Genomic DNA, 20179 nt, shown 5'->3' on the forward strand with positions numbered 1-20179 from the left:
GTTGTTTAAAGAGTTTAGATGTAATTTTACAAAAATATTTGACTGCATAAACCTGACCAATTAGAATCAAGTATTCCGGAGAGCCATGTAATAAACTGGGATAGAAGACACCAAGATAACATCTTGAACTGCCTGTGTGCTCTTTACTGGGAACAGTGGCTGATAATGTAAAACAATGGTGATGCTGTGGTGAAGTCTTTAACTTGAGCCGTAGCTCTGTACCTTGTCTCATTTATTATGGGTGAGGATAAATCTCCTGACCATTAAATACGGTCTGCTCTTAGATTGCAGCTCTCATGGTTATCTTTAAATGAAAGGATCTGTTTTTAGTTGTACTTTAACTTGTCCTGTTCCAATAAAGCAGATATTCAAGGTAGAGACTCTTAAATGGATAGTTCACCCTAAAGAGAAAATTCTGTCATCATTCACTCAACCTCATATTGATCCAAACCTGTATGATTTTTTTATCATCCGTGGAACACAAAAGGAGGTTTTAGGCATTATGTTGGTCTCTGCTACTATTCACATTAATTGCATTTCTTTCATTTTCTCCATACAATGAAAGTGTATGGTGACTGAGGCTAACATTCTGCCTAACATCTCCTTTTTTGTTCCATGGAAAAAATAAAGAAATACAGTACAGGTTTGGAGCGAAATCATTTGTACATGAGATTTTTATGAAGTTCTAAGATTATGTAGAGGACAGTTGGAAGAGCAGTGAGATTGGCAGGGCTGCTGTTACACATCTGCTCTACTCTTGAGGCAAGGGAGGGAGTGAGTGAGTGAGTGAGTGAGTGAGTGAGTGAGTGAGTGAGTGAGTGAGTGAGTGAGTGAGTGAGTGAGTGAGTGAGTGTGTGTGTGTTTGTTTGTTTGTTTGTACATACAGCTGTCTCCCACAAACCACCAAGACCAGTGTAGTGTTCAGGCCTACCTTTGCTAATTAACTCCCTCTTGCACAGCCTCTCATTATCTGGGATCTAGCTAAATGAATAATGTTCGGGTGTAACGCCCACCATGTTCATCCCTTTTATAACTCTACACAATCACTTTGGATAGGCAGACCCACTAATTACATGAACATTAGAATACAAATCCTGTTTTGGTGGCATAGTTGATTGGCTTCAAATCAATACGCAATCAACTAATAATAGCAGAATTTGTAAATCCTAGGGATTTAAGTAGATGTTTGCCATGTGGCTAAATTTGTCGCTGATGGAGCCTTCATTATTTAGATACTCACTACTGCACAAAATTGAAGCAGATGGAGATTACGGTTTCTCAATTAAAAGATTACTGTTAATTATAACTGTCTATCTGGCCACTATCTGTCTATCTGTCCACTGTTGCTGTTGTCAGATGGTGAAACATTTACCTGGTAGTCTGGGGTTTGTGGGGGGGGGGACTGAGCATTTTCCAGCAGCAGTGTTTTATTTTTTTTGGACTCACTTCTCCCCAATTTGGAATGCCCAATGAGCACTAAATCCTCCTGGTGGCGTAGTGACACACCTCAATCCGGGTGGCAGAGGACGAATCTCAGTTGCCTCCATGTCTGAGATGTCAATCCGTGCATCTTGTCACGTGGCTTGTTGAGCATGTTACCGTGGAGACCTAGCGCGTGTGGAGGCTTCACGCTATTCTCCGCGGCATCCACGCACCCCACATTATAACGAGCACAAGGAGGTTAACCCAACGTGACTCTACCCACCCTAGCAACTGTGCCAATTTGTTTGCTTAGTAAGCCTGACTGGAGTCACTCAGCACGCCCTGGATTCGAACTTGCGACTCCAAGTGTGGTAGTCAGAGTCTTTACTTGCTGAGCTACCCAGGCCCTGTTTTATGTTCTTTTTAAAAGTGCCAGACTGTTCTGTTTAGCAGCAAATATATTTTTCATAATTCTTGCAGATGCACAATATAACTTCCTTTTCAGTCTGTTTAGTTTGGCCACATCTTGGCATGTAGACGTTTCAAATTTGAATACCATGGTAAATCAACTGTATTGAACCTAAAGTGGGGTCTACCTCAGGTAAAACATGTATAATAGCTTGCTGCATTTGATCTGTTACTACTTCAAACATGTTGTGTGAAGTGTTTACAAGCCATATTGAAAATAACGTATTCAAAAATGTCTTTCACTGTTTTGAAAGTGTCCTTGTAAAGGATTAGGTTTTTTGGACTTATTAAAACTTCTAAGCTACAGTTCTGAGCCTGGCTTAAGATGCAGAAAATTGCCAATTGCTTCAGAGAGATTATGCTACAGTGCGAGGCTAGCTCATCAGCGTAAAGCTGCACATCTATTTTCATTGATGCTCTCTGCTGGTGTAGCCAACCAATGGAATTGACTTGGCGAAAAGTATGAAACATTTTTTGAAAACCGATTTTGCTCAATGACCAAGATTTTACTTTGGCCATGAGGTGGCAACCCAAACATTACCATATTTGTTTTACCATGCTTGTTTATGTAGTCTATTACACAACATTACCTTGCATTACTGGCAATAGAAACAAGATACAGAGCTGACCTCAAAACACAACGATGGTGACAATCATCTGATAATGTTTTTGGTCATGAATTTTTAATTTTGAGCAGAAAATAATGTTCAGACTTCACACAAAACAAGAAGCTACCAAACATAAAATCAACAATCAACAATGACACATAATGATGGTCCCTTAACACACCTTCCACAGTTTTGGCGATAAATGTCTTGAGTTATTAATACAACAATTTTTGAACCTTTCTTATATGCTAAAATGAGAACTTTTCTGACCCATGACTTATTTATTTTTATTTCTTCGATTATATTTATCTTATTCATGTATAAATTTGTGTTTGTTTATTGTGTAATTTTGTATCTTATTGAACATTTATAGTGAACCTTATGTTTTTCAATAAAATTGAAAAAAATAAATAAACTGCTTTTGCACAGTGTGTGAACTTTTCAGACAAGCGTCTTATATCAGTGTTAAATTAACGATCTGGAACGATTTTGCCATGGCGCCATCTGACCAACTTAAATGCGCTACAAATCACTTTTTGATATGGGGTGCATCATTACATCTTGACTTTAAATACAGGACTATCCTGTATTTCACAGGACGATGGCTAGATCATTAATTTTTACATGCTTGAATTGGAGTACAAAATGCAGTATTTACTTAATATTTTCAATTTAACTCAGTTTCTGCTATATTTACATCACAAAATTCCATGCTCTCGGTAGTTAACTGCATAAAGCACATTGTGGTCCGCAGAAACAGAGATTATTCTGGCTGCAAGTGAAATGTTGTCGGGTTAGTTTTTTTTGGGGTTTTTCCCCATCACTTTCAAGAATTAGGGCATGCAACCTGACCATGTTGGCATCTGCCTAATTTGCCTCAGTTTTACAAAATGACAGATATATTGACTATAATTATTAGGGATGTCCCGATCCGATACCTAGATCGGTATCGCATCGATACTGACGTTTTTAGACGGATCGGGTATCGGTCCGACGAGCCCGACCCAAATCCGATACTCTGTGTTAGTCATGTTCGTTACTGTCAAGCTTAAAAAATTACATAAAAGAACTGTTAAAACACCATTAAAGCGGTTCATATGACTAGTGCATTTTATTCAAAGCCACTTGAAGCCACGCGATAGCTCTGTGAATTGCAATAGGCTGTGTTTAATAAGTAAACATATATGTTCTTGCACGCGCAGCTTCAGCGCGGTAGTGAATGGTGCTTTTACACACACGCGCACGGCTATTTATAGCCTTCGCCCGTGCACAATATTTGTGCGCTACAAACGAACATCTCAGATGTATATGCTCAGCAGTTCGGTTCACTTATAATATGGACTTAGAAAGGCACTGGAGGTGCATTTAACCAGAATTTAATTAAGAAGCGAATTAAACTGTGAATAAAAAGGGTGAGGGTTTAAAAGTTAAAGCTGTCACGGGAGACTCACGGAGAGGCAGAGATATGAACTCAGTAGCAGGGTTTGAGCAGAGGATTGAAACAGTGATGTAAATATTGTGAGTAAATTCAGTTAAGCAGAGTGGCAAACAGCAGGTAAGTAATATCCAGACAGTGTATAGATATGATGAAAGAGATAACTTAAAACAATTTTATGATACATGCAGGCAATAATGAAGACACATGATTGACATAGTAGAAAGTTCTGGAGTCACAGAAATACTATCGATGAGAACAGGCACAGAGTGAGAAAGTGTGCGTGTGTGTGTGTGTGAGAGAGAGAGAGAGAGAGAGAGAGTGTGTGTGTGTGAGCGTGTGCGAAAGCGGGGTATTTATTTATGCAGTCATTGATTAGCCACTAATGATATGCAGGTGCGTGTAATCAGAACTCAGGGAGTGCCAGTATGCTAGTTAATAATAAAGTGTTTCTTAAGCTATACATTTATATTGAAATAATGTGTAGTTAACAGTTTGTTTTTCTTTACATAGCCTATTAAAGAGTACACCCAATTATTTCCACACAATACTGTAAAGATATTATAAACTGATTATGTAAAAAAACAACACTGTATCGGATCGGGATCGGTATCGGCCAATACTGAGATTTCCGATATCGGGATCGGAAGTGGAAAAAGTGGTATCGGGACATCCCTAATAATTATTTAGACTTTGACCGATGTGAATTTTCTTTCCTCTTTGAAACACAAAAGATGTTATGCAGAATATTATCCTCAGTCAGGATTCACATTCATTGTATCTTTTTCTATCCCCTCTACCCATTTGTGTCAACCATCCCTTTTAAATAACACATCTATGACAAGCTGTATGGAAAGCATTGTTTCTCTCATTTTAAAGCTGATAAGCCTAGTTATTTTGCTATCCTAACTTTGCACAATTATATGGTTATTGGTATTGTATTATTTGCATTTAGATTTTATTTTGTATTTTTTTTATCCCTGCTATCTGCGACCCAACATCAGTGAATATTTAGATACAATGCAGGTTAGTGGATCACAAATTTAGGGTATATTTAATAATTGTTTTTTTTTACTCAATTTTTTATCTTGACACAAACCCCATTTTTGACTGAAATACCTAATTGACCCACATACCATGAAATGGCAAAAGTGGGTTTGTTTAAAAAGCTGAATGCAAACAAATATTCAAATGTGCATCTTAATTATCACTGGCATGCATACTGGTTGCATGTATGCAACATTGTTAGTCTTATTCTTGCTGTGTTCTGTTAAACCTGTCTCATGACATTTTTATGATATGCACATATTACAGCTTTGTAGCAGCCATATCCACACAGAATGCTTTAAGATTTCACTACACTTGACACCTATCAATATTTCTTGCAGGACTCCCACTGAGCTAGTGATTGGAGCTAGAGTGAACCTCAGAAGTCAGACTATCTAACTCTGCAACATTACTGCAGTACCTTTAGTGTAGTATCTGCACTTATTTTAATGTTTCATAAATGTCTGATCATCACATTAGTGAGGCCCAGTGGATATCCAAAGACGTTATGGTACAATATCAAGACAATGATGGTATTATATTGAAAACGTAGCAAACCTCCCAAAGGATTTTCAATTATAGTCAATAACTGCATATTAAAAGACATTAGGTAACATTTGCCTGCCTTTCCATTACTAGCATGTCTAGAATAAGATGTGTGAAGACAATTGCAGGGGTGTAAAAAGTACTCAGAAATTATACTTCAGTGAAAGTATGGATACTGGGGGAAATTTTACTCAATTAAATGGCCAAATATCTAGCCAAAAGTATTCACATTAAATTGTACTTAAGTATTAAAAATGTAAGAAGTTACTTTTTTCCTAGCTAGAATGAACTCAAGAGAGGAGTTTGCATGAGAGATTTATGTTGTGAAATTAGATTGGTTTAAGTCGCCTTATTACTGTCTTCGACTGTCATATTTCTCCCTCGGTGGCATTTGCAAATGCCGTCTGCCTTCAAGTGGTCCTAGGAAGCTTGTACCTCAGAGTATGGCGTTCGTTACAATGACATGTCAAGCATTCAAGTGGGAAACAAAACACAGGAGACAAACTCAAACAAATACACAATGAATGACTGCAAAGCTATTTTTCTCTTGTACCAGTGAATAAAAATAAATGAATGCACTTGCATCAGTTATTCACAACATATACTGGTGGCCAAAAGTTTGGAATAATGTATAGATTTTGTTCTTATGGAAAGAAATTGGTAAAAAAAAAAAAATCATCAAAGTGGCATTCAATGGATCACAATGTATATTCAGGACATTAATGATGTGAAAAATTACTATTACAATTTGAAAAATTAAATTAAATTCAGAACTACTTTAATTAAACCTCCATGTGCAGCAATGACAGCTTTGCAGATCCTTGGTATACTAGCGGTCAGTTTGTCAAGATACTCGGGTGACATTTCACCCCACACTTCCTGTAGCACTTGTTATAGATGTGGCTGTCTTGTCGGCCCACAAAAGCTCAATGGGGTTAAGATCCATAACACTCTTTTCCAGTTATCTGTTGTCCAATGTCTGTGTTTCTTTGCCCTCTCTAACCTTTTCTTTTTCTGTTTCAAAAGTGTCTTTCTTTGCAATTCTTCCCATAAGGCTTGCACCCCTAAGTCTTCTCTTTACTGTTGTACATGAAACTGGTGTTGAGCGGGTAGAATTCAATGAAGCTGTCAGCTGAGGACATGCGAGGTGTCTATTTCTCAAACTAGAGACTCAAGACTGTTCTTATCCTCTTGTTTAGTTGTATCTGGCCCTTCCACATCTCTTTTTGTCATTGTTAGAGCCAGTTGCCCTTTGTCTTTGAAGACTGTAGTGTACACCTTTGCTTGAAATCAGTTTTTTGGCAATTTAAAGCATTATATAGCCTTAATTTCCTCAAAACAATGATTGACATTGACATTTTTGACCTAAAGACATGTCAGTCTGTTGCATACTATGGCAACTCAAAACAAACACAAAGACAATGTTAAGCTTAATTCAACGAACCAAATAGCTTTCAGCTATATTTGAAATAATGGCAAGTGATTTTCTATGACCAAATTAGCAATTTAGCATGATTACTCAAGGATAAGGTTTTGGAGTGATGGCTGCTGGAAATGGGGCTTGTCTAGATTTGATCAAAAATTACTTTTTTCAAATAGAGATGTTGCTATTTTTTACATCAGTAATGTCCTGACTATATTTGTGATCAGTTGAATGTCACTTTGGTGAATTAAAGTACCAATTTCCTTCAGAAACCGCTAAATCTGTACATTATTCCAAACTTTTGGCCGCCAGTGAAATATATATATATACACACATATATCTGCAACAATGATCATATTATATAACTGTCCAATCTGTTGAAGTAGCAGGTATTTAAAATAACGTTTAGGTCAAAAACCGTCAGTGTTTCACAATTCGTGCTCAGTTTTGAATGAATACGTCTCATTCAGTCGAGCGTATTTATTTCAACATATCTGAAGCTCAAATCAGATCTGAGATTCGGCCTCTGCGGATGGTCGGCGCTCCATACAGCCTACGTGTGACACTCCATTTGAAACGACTGACCTCTGGTTTGTCGGATGCAGTGAAACTGCGGGTTCTATCCAGTAAGACGAACTAATATGATCTGCAAAAATGTAATGCGTACTTTCAGTTTAAAGTTTAAATAAAATTGTAAGGAGTAAAAAGTAAAAGAAAATCTTTGGAAATGTAATTTAGTAAAAGTACAAGTATTCAGTTTTAAATTGCACTCTAGTTAAGTACAAATCGCCAAAATAATACTTAAGAACAATACTATTTTTACTCGATTATTTTACACCCCTGGACAATTGGCAGTGGGTGGTTGTTGTTACTCCCGTTGTTGCATCTGTTTTCTAACAATACAATTTGTTACTCCAGGCCTGAGCCCCACCTGAGGGGAGCTGCACAGCAGCCTGACTCTCTACAGGAGCAAGATGAAGAGATCTTGGGCTCTGATGATGAGGAGCAGGAGGACCCTAATGATTACTGCAGGGGTAGGAGTCCTATGCTAATAACAATGCTGGTCAGTCAGACACTGAAATTATTCATGGGTGCAATAAAAACGCATCAGATGCATGCACAGTTTTTTCTTACCACCCATGAAACGTCATATATTTACCTGTTTTTCGTTCCGTATTTGTGACAAACAGTGCATGCTATAGTGTCACTCGCACAATCGGACAAGCTGGTCTCGCTGAGAAAATGTACCTGTTAAATAATTACTTTTCCACCATTGGGCCGAGCGATTCTGAGCATGAAAGGTAGCATTTCCACTTAAGTACGGTTCCGTTCGGTACAATTACGAACTGTTCATGTCCTGGATTTTCTGCACAGTTAGCTAACCATGCTCAGGACAAAGAACTATGCTGGTGAAATGCTGTTAGTAACGTGTCGACTCACAATTGGTCACTTGCTCAGTCAGTCCGTTTAATCTTGATTTTGCAGCACCACAGTGGACAAAGAATTTGTAACCGTGTCAATAAGCCCGGATCGGTACTGAGTGGCACAGTTCTGCAACAAGAACCATTCGGCCCGTTGTTGGAAATGTGCCTATAAAGATATCATTTAAGATCCATTATGAATTTGTACCTCATATTTTTGTTTTGGGGGTTTCATGTGAGAAATAACCCAGATATATGCCACCGCATGGAGGTCCAGAGAAGAGATGATTTTAGGCATCCTAGGTAAACTCGGGATTTCATGAAGGAAAGGGGATGTGTATGTATTTGGCTTCAATCGTTGACGCAAGGGTCAGATTATCAGTCTTATAGTTCGATTTAAAAAATGTATGTGGTTTTCTGGTTTATTTACTTGCCAAAGCAATTTTTACTCATTTGGTGCTTGCCTTTTGTTTATTTTGGACCTTTAATGTTACATTTTGATGCTTTTCAGTTGGTTTTGTTTTCTAATGGCTAAAAAAATTGTTTTTTAGGTGGTTATCACTATGTAAAAATAGGTGACCTGTTCAATGGACGTTACCACGTAATCCGCAAGCTGGGATGGGGTCATTTTTCCACGGTTTGGCTTGCTTGGGATACACAGTATGTTCACCTTGATTGTTGTCTTTATTTTTTTTTTATGTTTCTGCTGTATCATTCTTGTTGTGGATGTGTTTTATGTATGTGAACATAAAGATTATGTATTGTTTTGGTTACAGAGGGAAGCGTTTTGTGGCAATGAAAGTGGTTAAGAGTGCAGAGCACTACACTGAAACAGCACTCGATGAGATCAAGCTCTTGAGAGCGGTGAGCTACCCCTGACACCAGAGCTGCCATAGAAACCATAATGATAAATTATTCTTGAGACCATTTAGTGTTGCATGATTCTGAGAATATGAAACTCCGGTTTACCACATGGCTTGGGGAAAGCAATTTCCTCGAATGAGAGTGCTGTCAAGGTTTATTTTGTAATAAACCAAAGAAAATGGTTTTGAAATTGTTTCTCGCCTATAAAAGTGTCTAAGGCCTGAGAGTTATTATTTTCCTATACCCATCTGATCAATTCAGGTCAGAAACACAGACCAGAATGATCCCAGCAGGGAAAAAGTGGTGCAGTTATTGGACGACTTCAAGATCTCTGGTGTCAACGGAAATCGTATCCTAGTCATCACAAATTTCATTGTTTTCTCTGCTGTTGTACTGTGTATTGCAGTGTTTCCTGATAGGTTAGGATTATTTTAGGATGGGATATTTTACAGAGTTGTGAGCTTGCAGTTAGCCAGATGAATTTAATGGGCCAGGAACCATAAAATAAACTAGGACATGTCTTTGCTTTGAATTTCCTGTACTGGTTGCAGAAACGGAGCGTGGCCAACCAAGTACAAATGACGGGATCTTTTAAAGGGATAGTTTACCCAAAAATGAAACTTCTCTCACAATTTACTCACCCTCATTCCATCCCAGACGTGTATGATTTTCTTTTTTCTGCAGAGCACAAACTAAGACTTTTAGAAGAATATTTCAGCTCTGTAGGTCCATACAATGCAAGTGAATGGTGATCAGACCTTTTTGAAGCTCCAAAAATCACAAAGAAAACAAAAGTAATCCAAATGATTATGGTTAAATCCATATCTTCAGAAGGGATATAATAGTTGTGAGTGAGAAACATAAAAATTTACTAAGTCCTTTTTTTACTCTGAATCTCCACTTTCACTTACAAGTGCCTGTTTTGTTTTACTTTCACTGAGAGTGAGAGTTAAAGTGTAGATTTTAAGTTAAAAAAATATTTTTATATTGTTCGGTTTCTCACCCATACCTATTTTATCGCTTCTGAAGATATGGATTTAAACACTGGAATTATATGGATTACTTTTATGTTCCCTTTGTGATTTTGGGGGCTTACAAAGGTCTGGTCACCCATTAATTTGCACTGTAAGGACCAATAAAGCTGAGATATTTTTCAAAAAATCTTCATTTGTGTTCTGCTGAAGAAATGAAGCTGTAAAAATCTGGGGTGGTATAAGGGTAGATTAGAGTAAATGATAAGAGAACTTACATTTTTACATCATTTTAGGACTCCCAAACTCACTGGATTGTGCTTGTATTTAATCCACCGCAGAATCTGTCAGAGAGGTTACTGAATTAACATCTGACTAAAAGTCAACTTTCATTAATATCAAACTCGATATGAACCCATAAATTTAACTGTGTGAAGGTTCATGAGACTTAAAGAAATCGTTCACCCAAAAATATAATTTTCTTATTTACTCTAATGTTGATCCAAACCTGAATGACTGACTTCGTCAAAAATGGTGTTTAATTTGAATATGCTGGAGACACCGTTGTGACCAAACGTCATGACATGTTGCACGTTTGGTAACGAGACTTGATGAGAATTAATGAGATTTTATTTGAAAGGATAAAACAGCTCAAAGTTGTTCTGTTTATCACACAATGATCATACCGATTCAGAAGACTTAGAAAATAGTGCATGAGAAGAATTTGATTTCCACATTTTTGAAAGCATGTTTGATAGTGATGTGTATCACACAGGTGGCATTTTGCAAATAATGCCTCCATACTTGTCTACATAGATCATTTTACCAGATATCCACAGGTGTTTTTCTAATAAACTCCATATCAATTCACAGCGCTGCCACACATTAACAGTTTTGGGACCAGGCACTTTGCCCAGATTCAGCCCAATTTACCGTAATTTCCGGACTATTGAGCGCACCTGAATATAAGCCGCACCCACTGATTTTTAAATAAAATATTATTTTGAACATAAATAAGCCGCACCTGTCTATAAGCCGCAGGTGCCTACCGGTACATTGAAACAAATGAACTTTACTCAGGCTTTAACGAAACACGGCTTGTAACAAAAATAAATAGGCTTTAACGAAACACGGTGTGGCAACGGGGCGTGGTCAAGCGCCCGTCCGAGAGAAAAGCGGTAAGGCGCTTACACCTGAGCTAAATTATGTGTAACACCGGTGTCTAATTTCAGTAAGCATGGGGAGAGCGTCATAAAAGGCAGCAGCCACAGAGCTGAGAGAGTGACACACGTCAGTCTAGTGTTGGCGCATAGAGGAATTGAGAAACTTTATAAAATTGATTGTAAACATTGCTGTGGCCATTAAAAGCCTTACCTGGAACGTCAAGTGCCCTGCTGAAAACTGTCACACTGGTGCCCGTGTGACAGTTTTCCCAAGAAGGACATGTGAAGCAGGGCACTTGAAATTAGACACCAGTGTTAGACATAATTTAAGCGCAGGTGTAAGCGCCCTTACAGCTTTTCTCTCCCGGACGGGCGCTTGACCATGCCCCCGCTGCCACACACGGCTTGTAATAAAACATTTGCAGTAAATAGTAGCCTACCAAGAAAGTCATTGGTCACTATCTTCCTCGTCCTGTGCACTGAAACCACTGAAGTCATCTCCTTCAGTGTCGGAGTTGAATAGCCTCAGATTTAGTTGTATTTTTGCACTGAGTCAATTCCTCACGCTGCTGTTTCCAACGTCTTATCATCGACTCATTAAGACCAAGCTCCCGTGCAGCAGCTCTATTTCCTTTTCCAACAGCCAGATCAATCGCCTTCAACTTGAAAGCAGCATCATATGCTTTTCTCCATGTCTTTGCCATGGTGAGGGTGACAAAATTACTACCGTAATCAGAATGATGGGAAGTTTGAGCCTTCGATTTAATCTAAACAGTAAACAAAAAAGTTGTTTTGACCTTAACCCGTTCGGCAATTTCATTGGTCTAATGAAAGCTTCACGCGCCAAAAAACTGAGCACGTCACAGAATGTTTTTTTTATATATATATATATATATATATAAAACATTTGAAAGCGGGAAAAATCCATATATTAGCCGCGTCATTGTATAAGCCGCGAGGTTCAAAGCGTGGGAAAAAAGTTGCGGCTTATAGTCCGGAAATTACGGTACTCTTATTTGAAGAGAACAGCTCACAATGAGCTGGAGTTCTTGACTTATTTTCCTAAAGGATCATGGTGTCCTGGGACCATCTTTTTTCCTTTACTGTGCTCTGTCAGATGTGTGCATGGTGTTTGAAGTTCTCGGTCACCATCTGCTGAAGTGGATTATTAAATCCAACTACCAGGGCCTACCGCTGCCATGTGTCAAGAGCATTATTCGACAGGTACGCTTCTATATGCTGAGGATAGAATTTTGTTTTCTCTATAGCCATTGTACATGAATTACCTTCACGGATGGGTCGTCATTGTCTTCAGGTTAAGTATGCCATTTGTTAATTTGATTTCCTTTGATATTGCAGTACATTAAATTGCTTAAGTACTACATAATGTCATGTTACCAGTCAAATGTTTGGAAACACCTACTGTTTCTATATTATTCCTATTTTCTATGTTTTTAAATATTAGTGAAGTCATCTAAGCTATAAAGTAGCACACAATGATGCATTTTAATTATGCAGCCACCAAAGATTTCAACTAACTTCATGCGGCATCCACCTGGAATGCTTGTTAAACAGTATTCATGGAGTTCCCATGTATGCTGGCCACTTGTTAGCTGCTGCTTTTCCTTCATAATCCAGTCCATCAACAGCATAAATATCTTCCCATCTCTGTTTTCTCTACGTAGGTCTTGCAAGGCCTGGACTACCTGCATACCAAGTGTAAAATCATTCACACAGATATAAAGCCAGAGAACATCCTGATGGATGTGAATGAGGCATATGTCAAGAGACTAGCTGCAGAAGCAACGGATTGGCAGAAATCTGGAGCTCCGCCCCCTTCTGGCTCTGCAGGTGGAAACTCTCCTCTCAAATATGCAACGGCAGAACATTTAGATGATTTATAGTTTTCCCACGGTCATGGGGCACAGAAATTATTATTTTTACTCTATTTCTACTTCATTTCTACCCTTAAATATTTAATCTATAAATTCCTTTTTTGTTACTGCAATCTCTATAAAAAGTAATCACAGACGACATGAAATTTGTGGAAATTCAAAGTGTGGGAAATTAGAAAAGTAGAAAAATGATTGTGTGCTTCCAACATAGAAGCAAACTAAAAGAGTAAATCTCTTTAGGCTGATATTAATGCACATTATATTTAACTGTGTGTGTGTATGATATATATATATATATATATATCAATGTTAATTTATTGTATTCAAACATTTTATATTTATAATATTTAGAACAAATACATTAAAGAAATAGTTCACCCAAAAATGAAAATTTATTTACTCACACTCATGCCATCTCAGATATGTATGTCTTCTGCAGAACACAAATGAAGATTTTTAGAAGAATATTATAGCTCTGTAGGTTCATGCAATGCAAGCGAATTGGTACCAAATGTTTTGCTCCAAAAAGCTCACATAAAGGCAGCGTAAAGTAATCCATAAGACTCCAGTGGTTAAATCCTTGTCTTAAGCGATCTAATCGATTTTGTGTGAGAACAGACCAAAATATGACTTCATTTTCCATTTAAATCTTAAAACATCAGCAGTCTCTTTGGCAATCGTGATTTCAAGCTCGATTACACTTCCATCTAGTGCACTTTGCATGCGTCAAGCACTTGGAAGTGTAAATGAGCTTGAAATCATGATCATGCCTAGAGACTGCACTTGCAAGATGTACATTGTAAAGGTTGTTACATTTTGGTTAGTTCTCATCCAAAAATGTATTAGATCGATTAAGAGACATGGATTAAAAGACTTGAATCACACTGATTACATTTATGTTACCTTTTTGTGAGTTCACATATTCTTCAAAAATCTTTCTGTGCAGCAGAAGAAAGTAAGTCAAACACATCTTTGATGGCATGAGGGTGAATAAATTATAAGTTTTCAGTTTTGGGTGAACTATCCCTTTTAGGCTGGGTTCAGATTGCCTAAGAATATTCTGCAATATACAGTATCTCTTAGTTGCAATTTTTTGCGGGGTTTGAAAATAAACCATAAAAAAGAAACATGGTGAATAGTATGATATTATTTGACACCTAATGTTATGAGGCTATTATCATAAAATATGCTGTATCCAAGCCGACAAAACGTATAAAACTGTAACTTTGTAACTTGATGGATTTGGCATTATGGGTAGAGCACTTAACCATTGATGCAAAATGTAAAGTGACGTGAAGTCTGCGGGGATGTTACTAAATGGAGAGCAGTGACTCATATAGTCTGCAAAACAAGTGAAGGATGATAAATTCCCACAGTTTGAGTCTCTCTGGAGAACCTCATGTGCACTGCCTATGAACTCTCTGCTTCTGTGACGTTGATCTTGCACAAAAGTGTACTGACTTTATTATTTTTTATTAATTTTCTTTGAATCTTTTTTCTATTACAGTGAGTACAGCTCCAGCCCCTAAACAAGTAAGTTTCCCAAGGAAATCTACTTGATTGATTTGTGTTTAATTTGTTTTTTTTTTTTACTGTAGAGCTTTCACATTTTTTATGAAACGTTTTAACATGGTTTGATACATCTCCTTCAGATGGCAAAGATGTCAAAGAACAAGAAGAAAAAGATGAAGAAGAAACAGAAGCGTCAGGCTGAACTCCTGGAGAAGAGAATCCTGGAGATAGAGGGACTGGAGAAAGGCCCAGAGGAAGGAGAAGAGGAAGAGGATGAGGAAGAAACGGAGACCCCCGACAGCACCCCATCAGTCCCTACTACCAAGACACTGGATGACATCACAGCTGAGGCCTCACTATTAACGGGTATTGACAGGATTACTGTATATTGAACCCAAACACTTCATTATTAGTGTTTTTTGATATGGTAAACATCAGTATAATTTCTCATTAATGGGGTTTACATTTTTACTTGTAATTCTTCTCGCAACGTTTGTGTGACAGACATTAATGGGTCTTTGGTAGCTCAGTGAGTACTGACAGTGACTATCACCCCTGGAGTCGCAAATTCAAATGCAGGGCATGCTGAGTGACTTCAGCCAAGGTCTCCTAAGCAACCAAACTGGGCTGGTTGCTAGGGAGGGTAGAGTCACATGGGGTACCTCCTTGAGGTCGTGATTAGTGGTTCTCGCTCTCAATGGGGCGCGTGGTAAGTTGTGCGTGGATCGCGAAGAATAGCATGAGCCTCCACGTGCGGAGTCTCCGCGGTGTCATGCACAATGAGCCACGTGAAAAGATGCTTGGATTGACAGTCTCAGAAATGAAGGCAACTGAGAATTGTCCTCTGCCACCCAGATTGAGGTGCGTAACCGTGCCACCATGGGAATTGGGCATTCCAAACTGGGGAGAAAAAGGGGATAAAAAAAATTATACCTTGAATTGTGTGACTTGTTGAGGAGAGGTATTCTGTTATTTTCTCCTGTTGAATAAAAAACAGTGAAAAAAATCCCATAGACCTTCATTAAAAGAAGGCCCAGTTGCCAGAAACAGCTTTGTAATGTCAGGTTTTGTATGCGTAAACACCAACTAAATCTAGTTTAGTGAGCAGTTGTTAATTATGTTATTGTGATTAGATGATACCTTAAGTAATTTTTATGACTAAAAGATTTCTTGAATATTGCAGAATCCCTGCTGTTCTTCCCTGGGCTTAATGTGCCCAGCCTCTCGGTGGTTTTAAAAAAAATCATGCTTCAAGCTACTGTCATCACCATGACTGGTGTGGCAGTGCTTCAGAGTCTACTACGTCACGATATATTAGAGTATTTTAACTTTGAGGATGTATCGAAGTCAAAACTTTTATATTGTCCCTGTTTCCCCAGATGCCGTCACAGACTGTTGGTCTCAGCCCAGAGGTGCCATCAATGGTCACAGCCAGGGCCCTGAGGAAGAACAGACCCCAGATCTTCAGCTGCAGATGAAGGACGACACCCCCGTGAACCCTTACGACAGCAGCACGGAGGGGCCCGAGCCTCCTAACCCTTACCCAGCATGCAACGGCACAGAAGAAAAAGATTCCAGTCCTCCATTCCCTGCCGCCACTGACGGTAATGGACCTTTGAATTGTGGCATGGTTGAGTCACAGTGCCCTAGAGTGCAGGGTCCAGAAGGCCCCACGGCAGAGCTGAATGGCTGCAGCTCTGCTGAGGCCCCTAGAGCGGAGATGGGCCTCACCATGGAGGTGGACCCCAACACGCAGGTGGCCCCAGAGGAGGAGAGCCTGAAGGACGGTCAGTGTGGAGTGAACCCTCCCTCTGATCCTCTATGTGCTCCTTACTAACCTCCACCCACTTCTGTCCTGCTCTTTCTCTCTCTTTATGCGTGTTGTCCCTATTGAGTCACTGTTGTTTGAACAGGTGTTTTGAAAAGGAATCTCAGCTTGCTTTGAGGGATAATTAACTTCACATAAAACTGTCTAACAAATTGATAATAGCTTTGGAATTAACAGGGTTCGCACAGGCTTTTCCTCTTGGAAAACTTCCATGTCAGACAATTTCCAAATTGTGATTTCCAGGCTTGGAAAAGTCAATGGAATCAATTCAATTTTAGAAAGGCATCAAGATTTTAGAACTAAATATGCATTTTTCTAGTAATGCTCAGCTCTAAGATATTTCATCAGCTAGAAAAATAAGTGTAAGTGTGATCTTCCATTATTTGTAATTATCATTCTTTAGTAATCTTGAACAGCTGGATAATGTCATGGGAAAATCATGGAATTTCATTGTTCAAAGGATGTGGGAACCCTGAATAAAAAAAAATAAAAAAACATGTTATGGTGACCTCTAGGGTCAGAAATTAAGGGGCTTTGGGTAAAAGTGCCTCTGAATGTGACAAAAATCCCACATAATTTAAAATGTGTGGGCAAAAAAAGCACTCATAATGAATTCCTAATATAATTAGTTTATTTATTACATCTGATATATATGTAGGGCTGGGTATCTTTCAAAAAAATGTAAGTGTTTAACCTAAAAGGATGCCTCACACTATATTTTTTATATACTGTAGTAAAAAAAAAATTGCCCTCTTAAAGGTGAAAAAATGCCTCAGAATCAAATGCACAGGGCAAAAATGGACTCTTAATTGTAAAGTTAATTTCTGACACTGGTGATCTCCATTCAAATCAGCTCGAACAGTTTCTAATCAGGCAAAACATTAAGCAGCAAGTGATTAATAACAGTCTTATAAATGAGAGTTTTTCTCCTAACCAGCTGTGATGGACAACCTGACATTTTGTTGAATGTTAGTTTTGTATTTCAGCAACATTGCCCTTGTTAGCCCCATCCACTGTGAAGTCTTGTTGGTCTAAAATCCCTCTCTACATGGATGTATATTAAAAGTCAAATATGTTTTGATTTGTTAGGACATGGTGTAACTAATAAGTAACTAATTCTTACTGATCTAGTAATTGATGGTTCAAATAATTGTTCTGTTGATCTGGATACACATCTTATTGCTGGAAAGAGTTTAAAGTCCTTTTCATGGTATTGCACGTTTCAAGTTTCCTTCAGTTAAATCAGTAAGACATTTTGTTTAAGCATTTAAATGTAGGTGTTTTGGCTTTATCCTAACAGGCTCATTTCTCATGGCAGCTATTGATTATTAGTGAGCTGCTGTATTGGACACAATGTCCTACAATGCTTTTTAAATCAGAAGATTCAATTTAACTTGCTGGTCAGCAAACACTTTGAACTTCAGAATAGCCAATTCCAGATGTGCACGTGTGTGTTTTATTTATTCAAAAACCCATCTTTCTTCAATATTGACCTGTTGTACTGCAGCTAAGATTGCGGTGGGGAACCTGCTGGTGAATCCCCTGGAGCCTCTAAATGCTGACAAGATCCAGGTGAAAATTGCTGACTTGGGCAACGCCTGCTGGGTGGTGAGTGTGACGTTGTACTTGCACTTCCAGCAGACATAACACAACTCAGAAGTATTTTCTTGTACATTTTAGGCTGAATGTACACTCACGTATACCTTATTAGGTACACCTACTTATTCATGTGATTATCTAATCGGCCTATCATGTGGCAGCTGTGTAATGTGTAAAGATCAGGAGCTTCAGTTAATTTCCACATCAACCATTAGAATGGGGGAAAAATGTGATCTCTGTAATTTAGACAGTGGCATGATTGTTGTATTATTTGAGTATTTGTGTAACTGCTGATCTCCTGGGATTTTCACGCACATCATTCTCTAGAATTTACTCAGAATGGTGCCAAAAACATCCAGTAAGCAGCAGTTCTGTGGATGAAAATGCCTTGTTGATGAGAGAGGTCAACGGAGAACATCAAGACTGGTTTGAGCTTACAGAAAAGCTACGCTAACTCGGATAAACCCTTTGAATAAATGTAGTGAGCAGAATAGCATCTCAGAAAGCACAACATGTCGAACCTTGAGACAGATGGCACTTGTGTACCCCAGCAGAAATCCAGATTTGTCAGACCAGGTGATGTTTTTCCAATCGTCTACTGTCCAGTTTTGGTGAGCCTGTACCCACTGCAGCCTCAGTTTCCTGTTCTAAGCTGACAGTAGTGGAACCTGGAAGAGTCTTCTGCTGCTGTAGCCTGTCCGCCTCGATGTTCGACATGTTGTATGTTCAGAAATGCTTTTCTGCATAGAGCTGTTGTAACGTGTGGTTATTTGGGTTACTGTGACCTTCCTGTCAGCTTGGACCAGTCTGGCCATTCTCCTCTGACCTCTATCATTAACAAGCTATTTTTGCCCACAGAACCACCGCTCACTGGATTCTTTTTGTTTTTCACACCATTCTCTTTACACTCTAGAGACTGCTGTGTGTGAAAATCCCAGGAGATCAGCAGTTACAGAAATACTCAAACCAGCCCATCTGGCACCAACAATCATGCCACATATCTGCGTGATTTTATACATTACACTGCTGCCACACGATTGGCCGATTAGATAATCGCATGAATAAGTAGATGTACAGGTGTACCTAATAAAGAGGCTGGTGAGTGTATACTAGTCATTCAATAATGTGCGGTAAGATTCAGATGTGCTCTTAAATTGGGGAAATCAATGCATTAAAGAAATTTATTTATCAGTTTAATACCCATGAGGATATTGTCAGCATGTCTCACTCTTGTATAAGCATTTGGTTCCGCTTTATGTAACTCTTGTTTATCCTGTTCAGCACAAACACTTCACAGATGATATTCAGACACGACAGTATCGCTCTCTGGAGGTGTTGATTGGGACAGGATACGGCACCCCAGCAGACATCTGGAGCACGGCATGCATGGTGCGTTTAAAGACTGAGAGACTTAAATCTGGGCTTTTGACAAGAACTGACTTTTCCATTTTTAGTAATGCTGCAAAAACAAAAAGGCTGTTTTAGATTATTTTGGTGTAAGGGGAATCACCACCAATGACATGTGCAGTCCCAAAACATCACAGTTTCGAGTTTATATTTGTTCCAAAACCTAGCAAGCTGCCTTGCCTGCCTACATTGGCAGCTACCTCCTGAAGGCATGGGTATACTTGATTTTTTTCGACATGCCATTATGTCTAGCACACGGTCGAGCACTCAGCCTTTTGATCGCTGCCTACCACCTAGGGAATTTTATGATTTTAGGATTGTGTTGTCCACACACACAAGTGTTGTCTGAGTCAAAGTGTGTATCTCCGCAGGCATTTGAGCTGGCGACGGGGGATTACCTGTTCGAGCCTCACTCTGGAGAGGATTATTCCAGAGATGAAGGTAATTATTCTTCTACAGGCTCTGCTTCTGCCTGTGTCTGAAACCTAATGCAGCAGCCCAGTCAGTCTGTGACTTCTCCGGCAACGTTTCCCTATGCAGATGCCTCTTAAGTAAACTGACAGGCTTTTG

The 20179-nt window shown here is 38.8% G+C and overlaps 1 protein-coding gene across 5 annotated transcripts in view; it reads left to right on the forward strand.

The window, feature by feature from the left end:
• The window catches only part of LOC127632471 (SRSF protein kinase 1-like), a 56721-nt gene that overhangs the window by 32181 nt on the left and 4361 nt on the right, over positions 1–20179 (forward strand). For 4 of the 5 annotated variants that reach the window (XM_052111056.1, XM_052111058.1, XM_052111057.1 and 1 more), the window contains 12 exons: positions 7868–7983; positions 8922–9030; positions 9147–9234; positions 9496–9583; positions 12486–12592; positions 13054–13219; positions 14771–14796; positions 14916–15141; positions 16155–16562; positions 18111–18211; positions 19484–19591; positions 19981–20050. In XM_052111056.1, the coding sequence (XP_051967016.1) occupies positions 7868–7983; positions 8922–9030; positions 9147–9234; positions 9496–9583; positions 12486–12592; positions 13054–13219; positions 14771–14796; positions 14916–15141; positions 16155–16562; positions 18111–18211; positions 19484–19591; positions 19981–20050 (1613 nt within the window). The remainder of the gene's footprint in view (positions 1–7867; positions 7984–8921; positions 9031–9146; positions 9235–9495; positions 9584–12485; positions 12593–13053; positions 13220–14770; positions 14797–14915; positions 15142–16154; positions 16563–18110; positions 18212–19483; positions 19592–19980; positions 20051–20179) is intronic. The other variant, XM_052111059.1, reaches the window with a different exon arrangement.

The sequence above is a fragment of the Xyrauchen texanus genome, chromosome 39 (genome assembly GCF_025860055.1).
Source record: "Xyrauchen texanus isolate HMW12.3.18 chromosome 39, RBS_HiC_50CHRs, whole genome shotgun sequence".
In the NCBI taxonomy this organism is placed as follows: Eukaryota; Metazoa; Chordata; class Actinopteri; order Cypriniformes; family Catostomidae; genus Xyrauchen; species Xyrauchen texanus.